Genomic DNA, 23,657 nt, shown 5'->3' on the forward strand with positions numbered 1-23,657 from the left:
TCAGTGTCTGACGCTTTTGTGTTCGCCTGTGACGTTCCTGGGGTCGATACCAGTCACGTGGGCCGGGGGGGTGGGGGGAGAAGGACTCTGCAGAAACCCCCGGCAGCTCAGGGTCTGCTTCCCCTCGGCCCTGCGAGTGCAGCCCCTTCCGAGCCATTCGAGAGTCTGTCGTGTGGGATTCCCGTCCTTACAAATGCGCAGTGAAGCGGTAGGTGCGTCAGGGCCACCGCGGGGAGCACTGCGCCAGGCACCCTGCGGCGGGGGCTCGTCTGGCCCTCGGGGCGGGCCTCCCAGACAGGCTCACGGCGCAACGGCTGGGCCGGGGTAGTGTTTCTTACAATACATACATGGACTTGGGATCTGGGTCCAGGTCTTTCTCACTCAACAATCTGAACCCTCCTAAGGCCATTTTAAACCTAAAGATCAAAATGATCAAGAAAAAATACATCGAGGTTATTCTAGAGCTTTAAGTGCTCAGTGATCCAGAAAGCCACTATTAAGGCATTCACAGATTCAACTGTGATGCGGTTACGATATAGGAGTCAGGTAGCTCAGAGGTGTGTCCTGGGAAGAGACTGTGCGCTCATCACCGCAGCGTTCCCGAACCAGGAACATCCAGTGGGGACTAAGTGACGCAAGCGGTGCTTGTCCTGAAAACACAGCAGCCCCATTGTGGGGACCCTGCGGATGGTCCACCGAGAACGGGCTTCTCCATGTGTGGAGCGGGCAGCAGCTGTGGTCACACCTTGGAACTTGTTAGAAATGCCGGGGGGGGGACATCGTGGTCTGTGTTATGTTTTTATTGAGAAATTCACACTTTTAAAGTGTAGGGTTCGGTCGTTAGGATAGTCACAGAATTGTGCAACCATCGCCACTACTTCCAGAATATTTTCAGCACTGGCCGTGTGGGTTTCAACAGAGGGTTCTCACATACGCTCAAGTTTGAGAACTGCCCCACGCCCCACAGGCAGCATCTGTGCTCCCTGATGATGCCCTTCTGGCACATTCTAGCAGGGGAACAGCAGTGACTCAGTGTTGCCGGCGACTGTGCTGGTCTCTGTGCACACGTGTCTCGCCCCAGCCTCTGCACCCAGGGAGGGAGGTACGGCTGCGAAAACCCAGGCCCCGGCCCCACGCACCCGGGGAGCCACAGTCCCACGCAGGCTGTCCCCAGCGTCCCGCACGGAGGTGGTGTGTACGTGCCCATTAAAGGACTTGACTTGACTGGCTTCTGGAACCGTCTAAAATTTTCAGAACAAAATTGTTTATTCAAAATACAATCATGAAAGTTCAACTGAGAACCATGGTTCTTTCAAACTGAGCAATCTTAATTGTTTTATTAAAGTCAGATTCCAAGATGAAAGACCCTTAATCCACACATAGGAGAAGAAAGATCTTGTTAAACCTGCAGCTTATGTAGAGGCCAAGTCAGGAGGGACGCGATGAAGCTGTGAGCAAAAGAAAGGACGTCTTTTGTTTCATCAACCCCCAAAACAAGACATTTTCCCTCCTCACTGCAGTTTTCCAGCTGTTCTTCCTGTCACTTTAAGGATCAAGCACAAAGTCTGGCAGGTTACCCATCCCCACACGTGTGCACACAGGTTACCCATCCCCACATGTATGCACACAGGTTACCCATCCCCATGTGTACGCACACAGGTTACCCATCCCCACGTGTACGCAGACGGTGAACCAGGACGGCGTATGGGTTTAGTTATTTTACACCTTGCCCTCCTCCCGAGAGAAAATTCCCAAAGGCTTTCTCTTCCAGTCAACATGTTTTTCTAAAGCTAGGGCACTACAGTAGTTCCTAAAACTTCACCTGGGACAGGACGGAAGGACCGAAGCAGCCGCCTTAGCCTCCAGGAGCAGGCGGCCCCTAGGATGACGTTCTTACACAGCTTTCTCCGCGAACAGCTCTTCAGTATTTCTCAGGCCACTGTTTTCAAGGGGTCTCCTCCTCCTCCTTTAATGAGACGGGGGCAACAAGGATGCTGTCTTTTCATTTTACCTACCAGACGGCTGCTTGATAAGCACGCTCTCGTGCGGTCTGCCTTTGCGGATGCTGCTTCAGAAACTTCTCCCGGTTTGGGTGTTTCTAACGCAACGGGTGTTTGCAAGACACGTCCTTGATGTGACAAGTCGCCCTGTATTTGTAGATTTGCATGTGTGTTCCTCTCAGACCCCCCTTCTATGCTTTCACTTTCTTCCCCTGAACCTCCAGCCGTGGCGAGGCCTGACACGTGCCCATCGCCTGAGACGCAAGGAAGAGTTGGTTTGCTCTGGGGAGGAGCGAGCCCACCACCGAGCCTCCAGCGGGCTCTGGAGGGTGGAGTCAGCTCGAAAAACGGCAAGCAAGCTCGCCATCAACTGGATTGAGTGTCTCCAGGCAACAGAGAGCCACGGCCCAGAAACCGTCTTCCCGCAGACCAGGCCGCCTGTCGGGAGCCTGCTGTCTACACTTGACCTCGGGACTCCCGACTGATCCTACACATTTTCCCATCGTCACGAGGCCTTTCTAAGAGGTTCTCCAGAAAAAGCTTGGGACATCTGACAGTGTGACGGGTAATGGGTGGAGGGGGGGTCGTATACTGCTTTTGGGGGACCGGGAACTAAACCTGAAACGCATGTCTTGTGACTGGATTTTGCTGCCTCGGACCAAACCCCGGCTGTGGGCGCCCCAACCCTGTGGCTGACGCAGCGTGGCCAGAACCAGGGCCCCGGGGTTTTTCTGTCTGTCTCCAGCATTTCTAGACAGGAACTCATGTGAAAGCTCCAAAAACAGTCAAAGGAGAAATCTTTGGGGGCAAATGAAGGTTCAGTCACTAAGTGCGTGCATCACTGTTAACATCTGTGTTTGATCTGAAATACCCATTAGAGAAAAAGCAACTAAGTACAGATTCATGAGAGGAAAACACGGAGGAAAAATGAATTTAATAGCCAACATGCAAATCAACTTTCCACAGCAATGCAAAACCACACGGCACAGCCCACAGCCAAACAGACGCTGCTCGGAAACGGTTTCTGTACGTGGAAGACGCGGAGCCCAGAAGCTGCTCGTGTGGATGTGAATACCGCTGACCGTGAGATCCTGACACAGCCCGCTATGCCATCGTGGCATTTTTGCCAAAACAGATTTTGTAGAGATCATTTTAGTTAAGCCTCAAAGCCGTCGAACATCACAGATTTTCTTTGCAGGTTGTGGTTATTGTCGCCCGGAGAGCTGGCCTGGGAGCCGCGCGCGCGAGATCGCTTAGAACACCGAAGCCGCCCGGGCTCCCGACAGAGACGGGACGCTGGTCTCCTGAGCTCGTGACAACCCAGGTGCCTGCCTGCCTGGGGACAGTAGAAAACTACACACGAACTCTCCCCGCCGTGGGGGGCTACCCGCGATGGAGCTGCGGACCCGCCGCCGGCCGGGCCACTCGGTGTCCCGGGGATTCGGCCCCTGCAGGTGGGCATCCAAGGAGTTCTCCAGACTCTTCGAGGCAGAGGCTCAGAGAGAGGGCCGGAGGATTCCTTCTCCTGCCAAGGACCAGGTCCGCGCCACGGCAGCCGGGGGAAAGGGACAGAGGACAGCAGTCTCACATGCGTGCCCCCACCCGCCTCCCAGGGCTCGGCCCCCCAGAGGGCCGGTTGGCACCCTGGCCACGGGACCCAGGAGGGCTGTGCCCCCCGCAGGAGGCCGCTCCCGCTCGGGGGGCCAGGGGGTGGCCGGTGCAAGCTTGCTGCTCTCCCGAGCCTGTGTCCTGTCAGGGTGCTGATGGGTTTTAAGAGAATTCCGTTGTGACACACAGGTGCGAAGAAGCCCGAACAGGGAGAAGCAACGTCCTGCCAGCAGACGCTTGGTGTCAGGCCGGTTAGGAGACATTCCAGCTCAGTCGTGTGCCAGACTCAGACCTATCGAGGCTCAGGAAAACGCTGGCAGCTTTTTAACACGGGACCTCTTTAAAGGTTCTTGGCCAACGCTCTCAGGCCTCCCTGTTGGGACAGTGTCAGATGCGTCCTTCAAGCCATGTCACTAGAATTTGCCAACTGCACAGGGCCTGCCTTCGGGAATGTCTTTTAATGGGGAAAAAGGAGTTTTTACCTCATTTTTCAAGTCTGCTGACTAGACGGTATGTGACGACAACAGCAACAGCAGCTCCTGGCTCGGTCCCGGCTGGATTCCCTAAAGAGCAATCCCGTCGGGCCGGTGCGCGTCCTGAACCAGCCCTGCTCCACGGAGAACAGAAGCCTGGCTGGATCGGCTCGCACCGCCCTCGAGAAGCCCAAATGTCAGCGAGACTGGGACTCGTTGGAACACCCGGCCATCTCCAAGCTGACTGGGCTGTGGAAGATTTTGTTCTCTGTGGACAATTTCCCTGTCACTTAAATTTTAAATAATCTTCTGAGATACTGAGCCTCGGCTGTTTCTACAAGCAACTGGAAGTTCCTGGAAGACACCGGCGTGTGAGACCGAATGCCCCCTCAGCCTGCAAGCGCTGGAAGGTGGACTAGGGGCGACATGCCGCCCATCAGATGCTAGGACCGTGACATTCCTTATAGAAAGAGAGCTTTCTTTCTTATTCATGTCCTAAAAAGTGACACTGAGGTGTCTTCACAGAAAAACCGTACTTTGATTCCAGTCTCCACTGAAGAAATGTGCGCATGCTTTGGTCATTCCTGCATTACACAAGAGACAGGCGTGTTTCCAGAAAAATTAAAGATGGCCTTACAAGAAATGACAGCAGGACGTGCCAGGGCAGTGGGGCGCTGGGCTTGGCCCTGTCACTTGTTCATTCTATTATTCTGTTACTGATGTCCTTTGTCACTTGGAAAAAAATGAACCTCAGAGCGACAGCTCATTGCCTAGTGACCAAGTGCCTCTCAAAAAACTTGTTGAAGATTCAGTCTCAGAAGTACCCTCTGGAAGAGGGAAAGACCGAGAAAGGTGGGCTCCACGCCACGCGTCCGTCTGTCCCGGGGCAGCAGTGTCACAGATGCCTGGGGGGGCTGCTGGCCAAGCCAGAGGCCGGGGATGACGACGGTAGCGGACCGTTACCAATGGGGGGCCATCTCTAGAACACCACCGCGGCACACATCTCTAAGACCGGCAAAGCCCTTGCGCACATTACTGCCACCGGCCCTCGGGTGCCCTGCGACTTCTGTCCGTCGTTTTACAGAGGGGGCGTCTGACGTGCCCGGGGCCCCGCCAGCAGTGGTGGCTGGGCCTCAGGGCTTGGTTCCAGCGGGGGGACCCTTTCGTGCTCCTCAACCTCTGAGAACAGAGGGAGGGCCGCTGTCCTCCTGTCTGCTCGAGTACCTCATCCTTCCGTGGAAGATACAGCGGGACCGTATTTCTCCCAAGACCTGAGTTCCAGAGTCTTCAGACCCCAGATGACCAGGGAGAAAGAATTCCTGCAGAAAAAGCTGTATTTTAGCCACCCTGGACACAAACTTGGGGGTGGCATTTGGCTCCCTGGAGAACACTCTTGGAACACGGGGCTGCGCTCAGGGGTCGGAGGCTCTGCTCCAAGGCTTGGCGGCGAGGCCCGACTCTGTGCTGTCCTAAAACACTGCTCTGGAACGCGAATTTGTGTGGACAGCTGGCATTCAGCCAAGCGCGAGCTGGGCACTGCCGGAGAAGGCGAGAATTTTCCAGGCCAGCCCCACCACATGACGGGCGGGGGAAGCATCCCAAGAGTCCACCCCCAACCCCAGCTCTGCGGAACGGACACTCTGGACGCCTGACCCAGTCGTGCACGGGAACCCTGGACACTTCATGAGGTAGGTGGTATCAGCCCCGTTTTACAGGTGGGCCAACTGAGGCAGAATGAAATGCAATAGCTTGCTTTAATAACAGCGTACAAAATCTAGAGAAAGCCCCAAAGTAGCCCCTGTTCCCGGAGCCCAGCGCAAACCCTTGGAGCGTGCAGAATACAACAGATGGGAGAAAAGCCCCTCCAATCCCTCTCTCCTCGCAGGGAGGGTCTCCGTGCACAACAGGAAACCCTCAAATATTCCTGGGGATTTCAAACAAAACAACATAGCAACAGAGACCCAGCTGACGGTTTATTCCCAATGGGGCAGGGGAACCGCTTCTGCTCGAGAAGGCTCGTGGTTTTGAGAAGAGCACAACGTGTCATCCATCACAGGTCGGAATCCCTCTAGCCTGAACAAGGCCGTGGGCGAGCCCGGGGCCGCACAGCCACTCACACAAACCCACTGGACCAGCCGCCTGGAGGTCAATTCCTCTCTGCCTCAGTGAGCTGGTCTGAGAAAGGGGACCAGTGCACTGAGTCAAAGAAAGCAAGCTCCAGGAAACGCCCTATCCTATCCCCTCCCCGGCCCCCAGAGGATGGAGGGTCCACGTAGAACCTTCCTGGGAGAAGGCCAACCCCACTCCCCCCCAACACTCTTCTCCTGTCTGACTACCATGCCGTCCCACCTGCCCTCAGAGTCCAAGGTCGCGCCGGCCGCGGCGCAGAGCGGGGTGTCTCCAAGGTGGGGGTGTGTGTGTTGGTGGAGCTCTTTGGCTGGAAGCAAAGGCCATTCTGGCAGGATCGGGGCCTGTCTGCTCAGCTCGAGGCCTTTCTAGAACCAGGCGTGGGGTGAGGTATTCCCAGCCCAGGGCAAAACCCTCCAACAGCTGCGTGCCCCATCTCCCCATGGCAACCCATTTGTAACCAAGCGGTAAACAAGGGAGGGCAGACAGGTCGGGACAAACTCGGGCGCTGAAGTTCATGGGTAGTACAGCAGTGCGAAACTGTGAGCCAGTTCTCCTTAGGAAAGCGTTGCCTCGCTGACACTCTGGGTACCCCCAACTGGGTGCTCTCTCCACCTGCGGTCTGAGTGCGGACGTCGGGTCAGTAGGTCTGGACACGCTCTGGACGCCGGCTGCTCCTTTGCTCTCTCTTACAGCCTCTTGGCACGTCTGGTCCTCTCGGGGTGCGGAGGGCGCTCCAGAGATGGGCCGGGGGGGNCAGTTTGGGCTGGTGTTCTGGAGTCGGCCCCGGCCCCAGGAGTCGGGCGGCCCCGCCTGGCTGCGGCCCCGGCGCTGGGTTGTCACAGAAGACCCCGGTTGTCACAGAAGACCCCGGTTGTCACAGAAGACCCCGGTGGCGGTGGGCAGGTAGGCACTTGGCAGCACCCCCAGGGCCGGGCAGGGCTGGGGGGCTCTGCGCAGGCTCTGCACACGGCTAGGTCATCAGGATGGGCTTCTGCCGTACTTCCAGGATGTCTAGGGCAGCGGGAGGGGAGCGGACGAGACAAGGCAGTGAAGGCCCCGGGCACTCTGGCCCCGACGGCGCCGTGTATGCTGGCGGTCCGGGCTAAGTACTAACGCACATCTGGTCTCACGCCCCCGCCACACTGCGCCACTACTGTCATCCCGATTTACAGACGGGGCATGGCCTCGGGGCAGCCGCACAGCCTAGCCCAAGCCAAGGGGAAGGGGGGGCTCGGACGTGGGCTGGCCTGACCCCGGAGCCCCCACCCGGCACCGCCGCGCAGGCGCCGGTCACTGAGGGCCCCGAGAGCTCCGCCTCCCCTCCCCCCACACCAGTAACACACCGCCGGGGGTCTGCAGCCACTCAAGAGGGGCAGAAGGGGCCGTGGTTTTCCCAGAGAGGCCAAGAAGCCGACACAGACACCCACTGACGGGCTCCGGACTTGACAGGAGGGGTCAGGGTTAGCGACACCCCCAGGAGCACATCTCAGGTGGGCTACAGAAAAGTGACGCTGTTTTCTACCTCAGCCAGCATTACCTGTTAAAATCCGATGCAGCGGCAAAGTGACATAGGTCAAGTGTGCATAGAGAAGGAAATTTCCATCTGCTCTGTTCAGCTTCAGCCAGGACCCAACCAGGGACCGCCCTGTGCCGGACAGGGACCGAGACCGCAGGTTGGTGGCATTGTGCAGATCCGCTGGAGGCGAGAAGGCCGGGTCAGGGCCCAGGCCGTGGGCCCCTCCTGGGAGGACCAGGAAGCACCTCCCACCCCAGGAACCACTCCTGCTGCAGCCTGGGCTCTTTGCCCCTCCGCCCCTCCACACCCCACACCTGCCCCAGAGCTGCCAGGCCCTGGCCTGTGACCCGTTCAAATCCCTCCTGCCTAGCCAGCCCTCCCCTCCCCTCCCCTCCAGCTGTCCCTGACCCCTCTTTTCTGCCCTGGAGAGTCTCCTCCATGGGGTCTGGCTTGTCGCCACATTGTGTTACTGCTCTGCTTCCCCGTGGCCCAGTCTGTCACTGGAACTGGGCACCACCAGTCTCCAGGACCCGGGGCAAGGCTGGGAGGACCCATCGCCATGACCCATTCTTATGGGTCACCCAGGGAGGCAGGCTGGGTGGTTATCAGCCCTTTCCTACTGACCTGGAAAGGAGCCGAGGAAGGGGGAAGGCATTTGTCCAAGCACACACAAGAGTAGGTCAAGGCCAGGGCCGTCTGTCCCTGGGCCCCGGCGCTCAGAATAAGGACTGGTGTCTCTTCCGTTCAAGGCCACAGTCCCAGCTCCGGCCAGGAGCCACCTGTGCTGTCAGCCGTCCCTCCAGCACCCCCCCCCAACGCAGGATGCCCACGGCTTGTCTCTGACAGCCAGCCTGCCCTCCTATAGTCCTCCACAGGGACCGCTGAGTGGTCTTTCAGTGTTCGAATCTGATTTTGTCACTCCCTTGCTTAAACCTTCCAGTGGCTTCCTGCTCTTAGATGAGGGTGCCTCCCGCTCTCACTGGCTCGCTGGCTGCAGGGCAGTGAGAGGCCGCGGATTTGCCGGGAGGGACTGCAGGGCAAGTGTGGCTTAGCCTGGGACCCGCTGGCTCCAGGCAGAGATGCCCAGGAGGCCGCCGGACAGAGGGCCGCCAAACAGAGGGCGGGCGAGCCCTGAGGAGCGCCTGAGGGATGCTCCCGGGCAGGTTCTGGAGGGAGGGCACTAAGGAGAAGCCAGAGCAGCAGCCTGAAGGCACGAAAGGCGGGAACAACCCCGAGAGCGCATCTCACCCTAGGCAAGGGTTTCTCGAACCCTCTGAGTGGAGCAGTCAGACCATCAACACCCAGAAAGGTCTGCAAGCCTCCTGTCCTGGCTCCTATTCTGACCCCAGATCGGGAGCTCCTCGAGGCAGGGATTTCTGTCTGTCCGTCCGCAGCTCCATCCCCAGCCCTGAGGGGCCCCCCAGACGTGAACACATGGACGGACCCCGAGTGCCCGGGAGGGCTGCTGCAGGCCCTGCCTCATAAGCAGCGCGCTCACCCCCGCCGTTGTCCTCGCGGAAGAACTCCTCACTGTCATTGGCTGAGTGAGACTTCTTCATCTCAGCGATCCGGTTCCGGGGCACCTTCCTCTTAAGGGACGGGGAGAAGAAGGCCGGCCGGTTGTTGCGCTCCGGGGTGGGGGGCGTGCTAAAGGAGGTCACCTGGGGACAAAGAGCCATAGTCAGCAGAGCAGCCCGTCTACTGCCGGGGCCCCGACGCCACCCGCTGGAGGGCCGGCCTCCCTGGGGCTGAGCGGGCGCTGGGAGCCAGTTTCAGCTCAGGGAGGGCAGAAGGCCTCAGCTCCGCCCGAGGAGGAGCTGGGTGCCCCCCACGGGCCCCAAACGCTAGGCAGCTGAAGTAAGACTGGCCACTGACGCCACTCAAGCCTCCGCCACGGCACACGCATCCACGGAAGCCTCCCAACCAATCCACGAGACGGGAACTGGTAGGAAGCCCGTCGGACCAATGAGGAAAGGAAGGTGGGACAGCGACCTTGACCTGCCCAAGGTCACCCAGTAGGACAGGGGCAAAACTAGGATTCGGCCCAGGTCTTCTGCCTCCTAAGGCATGCTCCGCACCCCAATTTCTTCCCCTTGGCTAAGATGCTCCCCCCCCCGTCCCTCTCAGCCCCAGCCCCCTCTCGTGAAGTGCAATGGCAAAGCGGCCCAGGCTCCCATCCCCTCATCTTGTAACCACACTGTTCAGCAAACATTCTGCACAGCCACGCAGGGTCAGGCGGGAGCAGCACAGGGGACAGACAGGCACACAACACCGCTCCCTGCCCTCAAGGAGCTCACAGTCTGCTGAGGGGCGACAAACTCGGAAAGTGACAACCACAGACTGAAGGCTGGCTGCTGAGACAGAAAGGGAAACACAGGATACAGGGGAGCACAGAGCAAAAGGGATCCACAGCCTGGGAAATCAGGAAAGACTTCCTGGAGGAGATGCCGCTCGAGATGGGTCTTGAAGGACGAGTAGGAGTTCGCCAGGTGAAGAAGGGGGGGAAGGGCGTTCCAGGCAGAGGGAACTTGGCCCATCTCCTCCCTCCTCCCCATGCAAACAAGAATCTGAGGAACAAGGTGAGCTGGGACTGAGACTTCAGGAGCCCCATCAGCCTCCTCGTCACGGCTTCCGACATCCACCAGAGTCCCGGCGGCCGCTGGGCTCCAGACGGTCCTCCCATAAGCCAGGGAAGGTTTTCCAAAGATAGAGAAAAAACAAAACACCAGAAACCACAATACACACAGTCTGCATTTGTCATGAGCTGGTTACAAATGACCCCTCTGGAAAAGGGGGACACGCGACAGGAAGCACAGAGGTGGCGGGGGCCTGAGCAGTCCCCAGGAGGTCAGGCCCTGCCACTGGCAGCTGCATGACCCTGGCAGGTCCCTTCCCTCAACCCAGGGCCTCCCTGCTCCCCTGATCCAGGCACCATGGCCTTCACCCCCAACTACCACCCTGAGAGGGAGACATCATCACTCCCATTTGCTGGACGGGAAGAGCCAGGCTCGGGCAGGCCTGGAAACGTATCTGTTGTCGTTCAGCAAACACGTGGCCAGAAGTGGTGCCCAGGCTGATCCAGCCTAGAGGCCAGGCTACATCGCCATGAGGATTTCCACAGACACATTCTGCACAGCCTCAGTGGGCAATTTAGGACCACGGAGAAGAATCTCACTCCCGTTTCTCAGAAATCAGCTCGGAAATACATCAACAACCTGTACTTGAAAGATGAGAGAGGCCCTTGCGTGGGACCCTCACCCATGTCTTTGCAAAAAATAGCCTGGACTGTTTTTATTGTGCTTTTCAATCACATTCATTGCAGAAGGAGCAAAACCAGAAAGGACATAAAAAAGAGGAAGAAACGTGCTATGTGACTACCTGGAGATAGGCATGGCTAACGGTTTTACAGAACGAAAAGTCTAGCAAACACACGCTTCCTCGTCTTGGGCACGTCAGCACTGCGATGTGCTTACGTCCTTCAGTCATTCTCCCCGGCAGACTGACAGCCAAAGATAACCAGCGGCTAGGGAAGCACCCCAGGGTCATGGCCACGCCGGCTCCTGGCTGTGCAGCAGCTCCCCAGAGCCTCCCAACACTAGTGGTCCCTGTTTCTGGACAAGAAAACAGGCCGAGGGGCACCTGGGTGGCACAGTGGTTAAGCATCTGCCTTCGGCTCAGGGCGTGATCCTGGCGTTATGGGATCGAGCCCCACATCAGGCTCCTCTGCTATGAGCCTGCTTCTTCCTCTCCCCCTCCCCCTGCTTGTGTTCCCTCTCTCGCTGGCTGTCTCTAACTCTGTCAAATAAAAAAAATTTTTTAAAAAAAAAAAAAAAAAAAAAGAAAACAGGCCGAGACCTGTCCCAGGTCACTCAAGCAGCAGCGCCCGGACTCCAGCCCACATGGTCTCACCCCCAAGCCCTTTCCTGCAGACATGCTGGCCAAGGCTGCTGCCTGGCCCCGGCACCCCCACCTACCTGTCCCCTTCTGAGACCCACAGCTCTGAGCAGCCCCCTCTGCCAGACCCAAGCAGGGCAGAGCAGCCCGCGGGCTCGAGACTTTCTCCCGCCCAAGCCCTGGGCCCCACTGGGGTGCCTGGGAATAAAGCTGCCACTGACCTCGGCCTCCCACCCCTGGGGAAGGACGGTGGCCTAGAAAGAGCAGGGCTCAAAGGCTCGGTGCTGTGACCTGGGGCGGCGCCAGTAAATCCAGGTCTGTAGAGAGTAACGCCCCCGTCTACCCACGGGGCTGCTGTGGGGACTCCCAGTACTTGAAGAGGCAGGACACCTCGAAACCTCGTAAACAAGTGGGCGGGGCAGAGGGAGGGGCTGGGTGGCTCCAGGACTCTCTGGCTGAGCCTCACAGGGCAGGAGGGGAGGCTAGCTCGTCATCCTCCCCAGGGCACTCCCCAGGGAAGGCCGGTCGTGAGCCCATGCTCGGGCAGCAAGCCCAAGACAGGTGCCGGGACCAGCCTGGGTTCCCCTTCGGCTGGGCCCAGCTGCAGCGGCAGCTCAGGGAAGCAGAAAGAGCCCTGGCCCACACGCTGACCTGCTGTGTGACCTTGGGCAAGTCACTGCCCTCTCTGAACCTCAGCCTGCTCCCCAGAGGGTGGGGGTGATGACACCTACCTCACCAGGGGACTTTAAGGATCAGGGAGGCGGTGGGAAGCGGATCCGAGGGACAGAAGGCCCCTGCCCCGAGCTGTGCAGCCCTTACCCGCTCATGCATGGGTGAAGCCGGGCTGGAATCCTCTTCAGTCCCGCAGGGAGACGTGTCCCCGGTAGACACACGGCTGACTGCCATCTCCGCGTGGCCCTTGCCCTGGGGCCCCTTCATGCGCACAAACTCCATGTTGTTGTACTTGTAGAAGCCGAAGGACATCTTCTGTGCCATGCGGGCGGCCACGCTCACCTACGGACAGGTGGGAGACGGCCCGAGTCAGCCCCCGACAGATGGCCTCTTCCTGCGGACACGGAGTCGGGAGGATGACCGCCCCTCCAAGAGCAGCCCCTGAGGGCTGCCCACTTTCCTCTGGGAGCGGCTGTCCCCGTTGGCTGGGCACCCCGAGCAGGCAGGGTAGCGCTGGAATGCTTGGGGCTTGGGCAGACGCTCTTCCCACCGCCTGAGGGTCCACGCCTCTCAGCAGGCCGAGCAGCAGGCTGGAAACACAGCCTACCCAGGGAGTCGGAGACCACCCCCTCCCCCATTCCTCTGGGAGGGGCCAGCCTCGTCGGGAGGGGGGGCCCAGCTGCAGGAGAACGGCCTGTCCACCTGGGTTCCTCCCCCTCCCCGCCAGCCAGGGTCCACTTTGGGAGTGTTTGCACGTGGGGTGGGGGGGCACCTGTCCCTCCGATCCAGTGTGCCCAGGTGAGCTAGGGGGAACACAACATAAGGCAGGGGCGCCTGGGGGCCGCAGGTGCTCTGAGGAGCTGCACAGGGACAGAGGGGGCCGTGGAGGGCTCGTCCTCACACTTACTCGGTTGTCGTACACCTTCTTGAGTGCCTCGTAGCGGATGGAGCCCTGAAAGATGACCCCTTGGAACAGGTTGGTTTTGTCACTGGCCACCAGCTCCACGCAGACCATCTCTCCCTCCCCCACCGTCATGTCGCTGAACACCTGGGAAGGGGCACGAGTAGGACAGCTGCCCACCACGCAGATCACGGATCCCAGCCTGGCTCCCAGGGTCCACCTCCTGCCAACACCCCAGCCTGCATCGCTGCTCCAGGGGCTGGTGCACAGACCCAACTTCAAGGTCACGCGGACTCAGGTTCAAATCTTGGGTCTGCCACGAACGGGCTGTGCCAGCCTGGAGATGGCACTTAGTCCCCTGAGCCTAAGCACCATCTGATCGAGAAGAGACCCTGAACACAGGCGCCCTTCTTCGTGAGTCTTCCCTGAGCTCCTGACCGCCTCTCCACGAGTGTACCAGCACCGCTATGGGGACCTCGGTGGTGGCAGAGAGCAGCTGGGCAGTGTCGGGGGTAGGGTGCCCCGGTGTGGCCTGGGTGAGTCACTTTCTGCCCTGAGTCCCGGTTTTCCCAGGCTGAAAACAGAAGCTTGGGCCAGAAACTTCCACAGCCCCGCCCCTCTGAAACCCTAGCATCCCAAGGCATGGAGGCACTTGTTTGGTTTCATGGCCATCCTAATGACTCCTCCTGCCCGGGGAAGCTCTTTTTATAGGAGCCCCTGGCCCCAGTCCAGTGCCAGGGAGAGTGGGAGCCACAGGGGTAGGAGTCGGGATCGGCCCCGGCCCCCACTGCCCTCGCCGGTCTGCAGGGGTGTGAGGCCGGCAGGAGGCCAGCTGCTTGCAGCCCTGACAAGGGGCCTCGGGCAGACGTGGCTGCGTGCGAGCGGCTCACCTCCTCAAAGCTGTCGATCATGAAGAAGATGTTGGGGTAGCTGATCTTGGATTCTTCCCCCTTGCTGTCCATGGGGTGTTTACTGGGGGACGCAAACACTTGCTGAAAGGAAGGGGATTTGAAGGACTGAGTGAGGCCCGACCCTGCACCCAGGCCCACAGGCCCACAGCCACTCAAGGGACAGATCACTGTGGTCAGCCGGCTCAGAGCCAGGCCAAAGCCAGAGGGAACTGCTCTGCAAGGAGCTGGACAGGTTTCTGGTCAGACCTGCCCTTCCAGGCAAGGAAGTGAGGAGGAGGGAGAGGGAGGGGAGGAGTTGTCTCCCCCACGGAAACACTGAGCAGCCACAGGGCTGCCATTTCTGGGCTGAGCTATAGTCAGGAGGCCGGGGGGCTTACCTGGGATTTCTTCTTGTGGATGTGGATGTCCCCCCCATCAGTGCGTGTGCACACGGCACAGGTCACCATGTAGTCCAGCTGGAAGAGAGTGCGCAGGACCGTGTGCGTGGAGTGGGGGGGTCTGCCCCCTGCAGCCCCGCCCCCTGCAGCCCCGCCCCCCCACGCCCCTGTACCTTCTGCAGGATGAGGTTCAGGCAGACGCTCTCCTCCCAGTCAATGTCAGGGTCTCCGAGGCCCGGCAGCTTCTTGGAGTCACGCCGGTAGACCTCCACCTCCACCTCGGGCTCCGCCTCGGCCGGCTGAGGGGCACAGGGCACGGGTGAGTCCCGGCCCCCTCTCCCTGACTAGTGCGTGGGCAGCTGCTAACAGACACGGACCCCAGCCTGGCTTCTCAGTCTCTAGCGAGGCGACCCCAAGTGAATTAAGAAAGGAGCCTCTGAGGTGGTCCCTCGGGCCCTGCAGCAGGGCGTGGGGATCCCCGCCCCGTCCCACCCACGCTGCTTCTGTTCAACCTGCCTGGTGGCGGCCGTCCACGCATCCGCCCACCACCAGCGGCCTAGCACAGGAAGCCCGCAGGTTGCTATGGCAACCGGGTACCAGCTCAGCTGCAGGGTGGGGAGGGGGCGGTAGGCAGCCCTGGTTTGCCGCAGAGAGCCCGCAGTGCGCAGGCGCAGGCGCTGCAGCAGGGCCCACCCGGCGCCTGCCCTGGGGCTCTCCCTGCTCCTTTTTTTTTTTTTTTTTTTAATGTTTTTTTAATTATGTTAGTCACCATACAGTACATCCCTGGTTTCTGATGTTAAGTTCTATGATTCATTAGTTGCGTATGACACCCAGTGCACCATGCGATACGTGCCCTCCTTACTACCCATCACCAGCCTATCCCATTCCCCCACCCCCCTCCCCTCTGAAGCCCTCAGTTTGTTTCTCAGAGTCCATAGTCTCTCATGCTTCATTCCCCCTGTTCTTTTGAGTGGTGGGGGCAGAGAGGCTGCCGGGGAACAGCCGTCCGGTCTCTCCATTTGTCCCTCCCTGCCCACCCTGCACCCTTCAGGCCTGCAGGGTCTCCCCATATCGCTGTCCAAGCCCCTGCCCTCCAAACAGTACATACACCACATGGTCCCCTCTCGTAGGTGCTGGGTCACATGCTGGCGCCCCCCCCGCCACACCCTCCAGTGGGAATGTCCTTAGGCCACCGTGGACCCCCCTCTCTGTCCTACAACACTGAGGCCTGATGTCACAGCTTTCCCTGTGTGGCTCCCGGCTGTCCCCGTGATTCCCACTACTGCAGCACTGACCACGCTGGGTTCACTGGCGATGCTGTCTGTCTGCCCCAGGAGACGCCAGGCTCCCTGATGACGGGGCCAGGTCTGAGTCATTCCTGGGCTCCCAGTGTTGGGGGGAGGGGCATCTGCCTACAGCTCACTGTGGTGTTCGATGGAACATTCTAGCATGTCAGCAGCTGGACTGCCACACGCTCCTGAGGACTCTGACCTCGACACCCCCAAATGGTCCCGGGAATCCTGTTCCAAACTCCTCAGTTCTGGATCCAGGGAACTTCTCTTCCTACCTCTTCACCTGGCCTCTCCCTCCTCCTGCCTGCCTCCTAGAGAACTCCAGGCTGGCCTGGGCTAAGAAGACCATCCCTAACCAGAGCTGGGGCCTCTCCCGGCACCGAAATTCAAGGTCCAGCTGAGTCTCAGATCCTTATTAGAGCCTCGGGTCTCAGCAGACTGCCTTTGGGAAAAGACCAAGATTTTGAAAAAAACAAACAAAAAAGAAAACCCAAACAAACAAACAAAACCCAGCGTCTGCAATGTGAACTCCAGCAGATGCGGACAGGCCAGTGGTGCAGGCTGCAGGCCCGCTGCCTCCGCGCTGCTTGCCCTGGGTCAGGAAGCTCCCTGGTTCCAGTGCAGCAGGAGAGCCCTGGCAGTAGGAGCCTGTGCCCCAGGGCCGTGCCGAGAGAGCACAGCGTGCCCACAGTGGGTGTCACTGGCAGTGAGGCTCCCCAGGCACTCACCGCCTGCCAGGAGACTCATGTGGTCACATCATGTCACACATCTTGCCTCCCAGGTGTGTGCAATGGGAGGACCTTAACCTCACTGAGCATCTGCCCAGCCCCCTTCCCAGGATAGGCTGAGCCCCGAGTTACATGGCAAGTCGGGGGAGACAAAGTTGGAAAAGCTGGTGTCTCTGCTGCACCCCCAGCAGGGCGGGCACGGTGACCAGGGACTGAGCAGCTCTGGGCCAGGCTCCCGAGGTGCTCAGCTCATGGATCTCTCCACCAATAACTGCCCCCCCAATTCTACCAGCTAGGGCCTTCTCTTCATCCCTCCCAGAGGGCACCCCCTGCCCATGCTGAGTGCAGCCTGGGTCCCTGCCTACCGCCGAGGCTGCACTGCCCACGCCTCCACAGCCTCTGGTCACAGGTCCGATGGCCTGTCCCCCTTCTCATCCTGCTGGACTTGGCTCCTCAGGGCCCGCGTCTCCCGCTGGTCATGCCCCCTTCTCCTGGCACCCCCATCTGGCCAGCCGCTCAGTCTCCTGCTGGCCCCTCCAGGGTCAGGCTAGCTCAGAGCTCTGTCCTAGGCCTCTGTGACTGTCACATTCCACGTCTCCCTCCTCTTCCCACACATTCCAATGGCTCCAGGTCCCATCTTGGAGCCAACGGTCCTGAAGCTCTGCCTCTGTCCCTGGCCTCTCTGCTGAGTTTCAGACAGGAGATCCGCCCCCAGAGGACATCACCATGTCCAACACCAAACCCTCTCCTCCTATAACAGCACCGGACTCACCCTGAACCCACGGCAGAGACCCGGCTGTCAGGTGGGGCCTTCCCGCCGGCCCACATTCAATCACCTAAAACCCTGCTGGCTGACCCTCTCCTTTGCGTCTGCACCAACCCCTCCAGTCCTTCCTCCGCCTGCCGCCCAAGAGCTTGCTGAATGGCGCTCTGACCACGTCCCCTTCCTCACTGTATGGGAGCTTCAGGGGTCAACCCAAACTCCGAGGCATGACCTTCAGCGTCCACGTGATCTGGCCCGTGCCCACCTCGTCTCCATGCCCCACCTTCTACGCCCAGGCCACATAGGACCACCACGGCCACCTGAATGGAGGGGCTCTGACACAGCTTCGGGCCCACAATTCGGGGGCCATCATCTGTTCGGCTAGGAAAACGCTTTCTTTCCTCAAACTCACCTCACCCAAGCGGCCTCTGCTGACCACTTCCATCCCTTCCAGTCACCGGATTTTCCCTACAGCACGGGCTCTATGACACGCTTCTGGGTCTCAGGGACAACGCGCAGCCCCACAGCCGGCGGCTGGACCCAGGCCAGCACAGGGCTGTCCTGCATGTCCCCCAGGCCAGCCAGACCAGCTCTCTGGCTGCCAGCACACAGTCACCGGTGTCCTTTGAGCAGGCGCCAGGCCTGTCCATGTGCAGAACGCCTGGGCCTATGTGTCAAGCTCCAGGAACAGGCACACGGCAGGGAAAGGGCTCCACGCACTTGACTCACAGGCCACAGTTCACAGGCTGCAGCCCAGGGGTCAGAGGGCATTGGACTTGGAGCCAAGGTGGCTGTGAGTTCCAGACCTGCCTCCATAGCCCTCCCATTTTTGTGATTAAAGGAAAACGATGCATGTTCCTGTTTTGCATACAGGTTGCTTACACATTTTACAAGCTAGTAGCATTTCTGAAAAACAGAAGGGAACCTGCGAAGGCTGCTTTATTAACGCCTCCACCCACTTAAACGTAGTGGACCAAACACCTCAGCTGAGTCACTCCATCCCTGAGGCCCTGCTCTCCCCACCTGCCCTGCTGAGTTGTGGGGAGGACACAACAGGTGAGAAGGAAAGAGCTGAGCACTGTGTCTGCTGCATGGTAAAGGCTCGGGACTGCGGGGCCGCCCCCTCATCTTGCAGCCAGGTCATCCTGCCCATTCTGGGCTCGAATCTTTGTTCTCCTGCAGATCTGCTTAATAGCATGCTGGCTCAACCTCCTCGCCTCTGAACGTCTCGTCAAAGGGACAGCAGTGATGTCGTCCCTGCCTTTCAGGGTCCTGGTGACGTGTGACTGTCTCCACATGGCTCCTGGCACACAGTAGGTGTCTTCCCCTCAGGACCTGCACAAGGTCTGCAGGGAAGCCCACCTGGGCAGCTAAGGGCAGACCCCGCAAGGACGCTTGGCTGGGACCGGAGGGGGCTGCTCACCTTCCTCCCGTCCACACTGCCCTCGCCGCCCGGGTACGCCAGCTTCCGGCGCACGTAGAAAAGCATGTCGTCCTGCCGCGGCGCCCATTTCTCCATGAAGTAGGTAGAGAACATCCAAGTCCAGAAGACGATGCGGTCATCCTTGAAGCACCCTGCCGAGGGTGGCCGGAGAAGAGTGAGAAAGGACGGGTCAACATGGCCCTTGCGTGTGACCTTGGCCAAGCCCAGTCTCCCCCTCCTCCCCACCCCCAACCTGCATTTCTGGTCAGGGGGCTCTGAACCCAGAGCCCCCTGCTCCCTCACCACCCCCCCACTCCCCACCCCCAGCCAGGGGACAGGGGCTCAGGGACACGTCCCGGCAGGCCCAATGCCTCCACCCAGCAGAGCCTGAGAGCCCCGGCTCCCGGCCCCACAGCCCGGGCGACTCCAGGGTGGATGAATCAGCAGCTTCGGTGGGGAAGGAAAGCCCTAACGAGAGAGACGAGAGGCAGCGTCACTGGCTGGCTGGGCTGGGAGCAGACGGCTCTGGAGGGAGCTCCGGAGGCTTGGCACCACCCTCGGCCAGCATCCCCCACCCCCACCCCCACCCCCGGCTGCGGCAATTCCCACGGAGAACCCGACTTAAAGGAACAGCCGCTGTGCGTAGAAATCAGGGAAGGCGCCCAACCCCTCCCTCACCCCTGCGCGCAGCGGAGCCTGTCATCAGCCAGATCTGTTCTCCCTTGATCTTCGTAGGGCCTCTTCTTTTTATTACAAATACTGTTTCTTTAGGATCCATAAATCTCTATCATAATCTTTCCTGCATGAGGAGAAAAAAACCCACGGGCCCTGGCGGGAAAGACCCAGGTTTCTGCTCCCACTCCGCGGCTCGCTGAGCGACGGCAGGCAGGCCGCCTGGCCTCTCTGGTCCCCAGGTTCCTCACAGCGAATGTCGGCTGCCCAAAGCTGCCAGGGACCCGGCACAGACAGAGCCGGTGCCTGGCACAGAGCAGGCTCAAGCAACGTGGGCTTCGTCCCTTTCTGGGCAGATCCAACGCGGTTTCAAGACACGCAACAGAGCTATTTTTTACAATCAAAACATTAGATTGTTGCTGGTTTCTTCCTCTCTTCTCCAGAAAACACTTTACCACTGTGACCTAGTCCTCGTACTTTGGTGCCAGAAGGACCTAAACCCCACCCTGAGAGATGGGGAACCTGAGAGCCAGCCGGTGCCGGACCCCGCCCTCCCCCTCCCCCGCTCCCGCCACACAGGCAGTTCAGTGGCCATCAGGCTCTGTTAGATGGAGTCGCTCACAGAAACCCCAGGCTTTGCTCACCTCAGCCACACGGCGACCAAAGAGCCTGGGCTCCAAACCAGCCTGTGCCCTCGGCACGGCCACCACCCACAGCCTGGCTCCCAGGGGGAGGGAAACAGAAGGGGGTCTTCCAATCAGGGGTCCGGATCAGCGGGCCTGCCTGTCGGGCCCAGGTGGTACGAAGCCCCCTGTGTCATCCTGCATCACTGCTTAGAGATTCCCACTACACCCCGACGACAGGCACGCCCTGCACACCACTACAGATTCCCTGCAAAGGCGAGCAAAAGCGCCCTCCCTGCCGGTCCTGAGAAGCCCCCCCAGAAGCATCTCCAGCTGTGACGAGCAGGGCTCACGGCTCCAAGCCCCCCACCTGCCACAGAGACACAGAGGGTCGCCACCAGCGTCAGTCCTCGGGCCAGGCGCTGCCTGAGGCTGCTGATCCCCTCCGCTGTGCTAACAGAAGTCACCTCGTAGTAACCCGGCGGCAGCTGGGCGCCCAGTCCGCGTCGATGATGATGAGCAGAACATCGATGATTCGAGACCCACCTGCCGCCTGTGGGGCCCAGGCCAAACGTGCCACGCGGGGTATCGCCTTCAGCTGTCACGGCGCCCTGTCCTCACTGCCCCCGGCACAGAAGAGACCAGCCCTCAAGAGGTTCAAGGACGTGCTCAAGGACACAGGGTTAGAGACTGCTGAGGCCCTCAGGCCTGTCCGACCCCGCACTCAGGCTCTGGAAAGATGCTCTGCGCTACGCTCGGCAACCTGGCACGATGAAGGAACGGGATGCCCCGCACAAAATCCGTGGCGAGCAGCAGTCCTGCCCTGGGAGCGCAGTGGACGGGACGGCTTCCCGGGACGGTTTCCGGAGGAAGTTCTGGCCACGGCACAAACTATGCACCCGTGTGCTCTCTATGAGCCCACGCGCCCAGAGGGGGCCGCTTGAGGGGTCCTGGCTCCCTGCTTGACAGCGCTAAGAGCCCTTTCTCCACAGCTCACCCGCCCCAGGCCATGAGGACAGTCTGCAGGCCCCAGGAGCCTGAACCATACTGCCGGCCAGCATTTACTCCTCGTGCGAAGGCCCAGCCCCAAGGCCACCCTCCCAGGGTCCCCCACGCTCTCTTGGCCACACCCAAACAAGATCTCGGAGGGGGCCGGCACCAGGACCACACCAATGCGCCCCGCCGAAACTCCCAGCAGCCAAACATCGAGTCCTGCACCCACCCTCACTGCCAGCCCCGGCCCGAGCACACACGACCTCCGCTGGGACACAAGCTGCCACCTCCATGCCACCCCCCCGACAGCCCACCCTCCGCACCACAGCCACGGGATCTTTATTTAAGGGTCTTTCCTGCCCCCCCTTACAGTCTTCCCATGGAATTCAGAATAAAACCCAGAGTTCTCACCAGTGCTGCAGGACAGCCCCAACCCCGCTCCGTCCCCGGTCACTGGCCTCCAGGACACACTGACTGGGCCCTCGCCCCTTCAGGCACTTCGTCCCTGCTGCCCCTCAGCCTCCACTCCTCTGGCCTGGGACCCCAGCCCAGGCAGCTCCTCACTGCACCCCACTTACAGCTCCAATGTCGCCTCTTCACAGAACCTCTCCTGACCCCATATTAGACGTGCCCCCAGGGTTCTCCTGGTCACATTATCTGGTTTTACTGCTACTGCAACCTAATCATCCCTGGTGTTTCCATATCTTTGCTGTCTGTCCCCCGCAGTAGGAAAGCATCACAGGAATAGGGACTTTGTCTTGGCCACCACCAGATCTCAGAGCCCAGCAGAGTGCCGGGCATGCAGCAGGCACTCCATAAATGCTGGCTAAATAAACGGCTTGGCCCAACTGAACAGGCTCAGGGAGGGGGCAACTTGCCCAGGTGCCCACAGTTGGGAGGTGGCCCAGCCAGGGACATCCACCTGAAGCCCAGGCCACCTTCTGTCAACCACAGGCCCAGACTTAAGAAATATCGTGCAAAGAAGCCTTGGGAGCCCCCCTCGCCGGGCTCTCCGGGGCCCGAAAAAGCGACTCCACAGTCGGAACTTGGGGAACTGCATGGGGCAGGTGGGCCTACCGCATGCGCTGAGAGAATGCAATGGGAGAGAAGAGGAGAGGGAGTCCAGCCTGGGCTGAGCCTCACCAGGCCTGCCAGAGCACCTGCTCCCACTGGGCGCCCAGCACCTGCGAGTCAGGAGACCCAGCACCAGGGAGCTCCAAACGCAGCAAGGGGCTTAGAGACTGGCCGTCCGCTGTGGAATAGCGCACAGACAGAATCGTGCACGTTACTGTTTCAGTACCGGCATGACAAGCCCAGCGGGAAGACACTCAAACTCCAACACACTTTCCTCTAGCACCAGGTGAAGAGCCCCCATCGCGAGGGGGCAGAGGTGCTCAAGGCAAAGAGCCGCCAGGCCAAGCGCCAGAAGGGGGCCCATGGGCATCACCGTGGTGGAACGGGCCCGCAGACCATCCACACCCGGGACGCTCAAAGTCAAAAGCAGGAAGGGAAATCACAAAGGTCAAGAGCTGCTGTCCTGAACACGTAAAACTGCACTCTTGTCCAAGAGAAGCGCCACTGAAATCAAAGGGAGCGTGGAAACCGGGGGAGAGCAAGCAGCGGTTAAGTATGTTACACTGATAGACACAGAACTCAGATCACAGCAAGCGATGCAAGGAAATGCCCACAGACCCTCACAGACAAATGGGTAACATACCAAAAATGAAATGTAACTGCTTAACAAGAATGTGTGAAAACACTAATCTCACCAGTAACCAAAAATTCATTACAAAGAACAAACTGTCATTTTTGGAGAGGGAAAACGGTATTTACAAAAATCCCACTTCGGAAAATGGGCAGATTCTTATAAACATATTTGCCAGTGATTCAGCCACTCCTAGGGACGTCCCCGGGAGAAATGAAGCACATGTCTCCGTAAATACTGGTACACGGATACTCCTAGAAGATTTATTCATAACAGCCCCAAACTGGAAACCAGGAGACTGGACACCACGTGATACAGCCATGCAGTGGACGATTACTGGCAGTAAAACCAAACCACTGAGCCACACAACACCACGGGTGGATCTCAGAACACGCTGAAGGCAGACACAGAAGGCTACGTGGAGGGCTCTGCCCGCAGTGACAAGAAGCAGATCAGGGGCACCTGGGTGACTCAGTTGGTGAAGCATCTGCCTTCAGCTCAGGTCATGATCTCAGGGTCCTGGGATCGCACTATCGGGCTCCCTGCTCAGCAGGGAGCCTGTTTCTCCCTCTGCCCCTCCCCCTGCTCCTGTTCTCCCGATCTCTCACATTCTCTTTCTCTCAAATAAATAAATAAAACCTTTAAAAAAAAAAAAAAGCAGATCAGTGGTTGTCCCCACGCACTCTGTTTCTCAGGCTGGTGGTTTTACAAGTACCTACGGCCAGCAAAACTCATCCAAGTGGCCACATGGATGCACTTTGTCTTACGTGAATCCGGCCCTAATAACGTTGATAAAAATTTGTAAGAGCCAAAGCTGGCAAGGGCGCGCTGCCCTGGGGCTCTCATATATTGCTGGAGAACACACCACCTCAGCCTTTGTGAAAAGCATTCTCCTACTTCTATGAATCTACTTTATGCAAGAGAAATAAAAGCAAACACAAAAATAAAAGCCGTGTACACAAATCTCTTTCCTATG

At 59.3% G+C, this 23,657-nt stretch overlaps 1 protein-coding gene across 2 annotated transcripts in view; it reads right to left on the minus strand.

The window, feature by feature from the left end:
- Positions 1-6,971: 6,971 nt before the first annotated feature.
- KIAA0930 (KIAA0930 ortholog) overlaps positions 6,972-23,657 on the minus strand; it is a 33,418-nt gene continuing 16,732 nt past the window's right edge. The window contains exons 1-10 of one of the 2 annotated variants that reach the window (XM_019803439.2): positions 19,367-19,406; positions 18,689-18,840; positions 14,656-14,781; positions 14,483-14,560; positions 14,085-14,186; positions 13,201-13,341; positions 12,441-12,635; positions 9,226-9,388; positions 7,749-7,907; positions 6,972-7,222 (exon numbers count right to left, since the gene is read on the minus strand). In XM_019803439.2, coding sequence (XP_019658998.1) covers positions 7,182-7,222; positions 7,749-7,907; positions 9,226-9,388; positions 12,441-12,635; positions 13,201-13,341; positions 14,085-14,186; positions 14,483-14,560; positions 14,656-14,781; positions 18,689-18,840; positions 19,367-19,391 — 1,182 coding nt within the window. In that variant the 5' untranslated portion in view covers positions 19,392-19,406 and the 3' untranslated portion in view covers positions 6,972-7,181. Of the gene's footprint in view, positions 7,223-7,748; positions 7,908-9,225; positions 9,389-12,440; positions 12,636-13,200; positions 13,342-14,084; positions 14,187-14,482; positions 14,561-14,655; positions 14,782-18,688; positions 18,841-19,366; positions 19,407-23,657 lie in introns of those variants that run through there. The other variant, XM_034643923.1, reaches the window with a different exon arrangement.

Source organism: Ailuropoda melanoleuca, chromosome 15 (assembly GCF_002007445.2).
Source record: "Ailuropoda melanoleuca isolate Jingjing chromosome 15, ASM200744v2, whole genome shotgun sequence".
Lineage (NCBI taxonomy): Eukaryota > Metazoa > Chordata > Mammalia > Carnivora > Ursidae > Ailuropoda > Ailuropoda melanoleuca.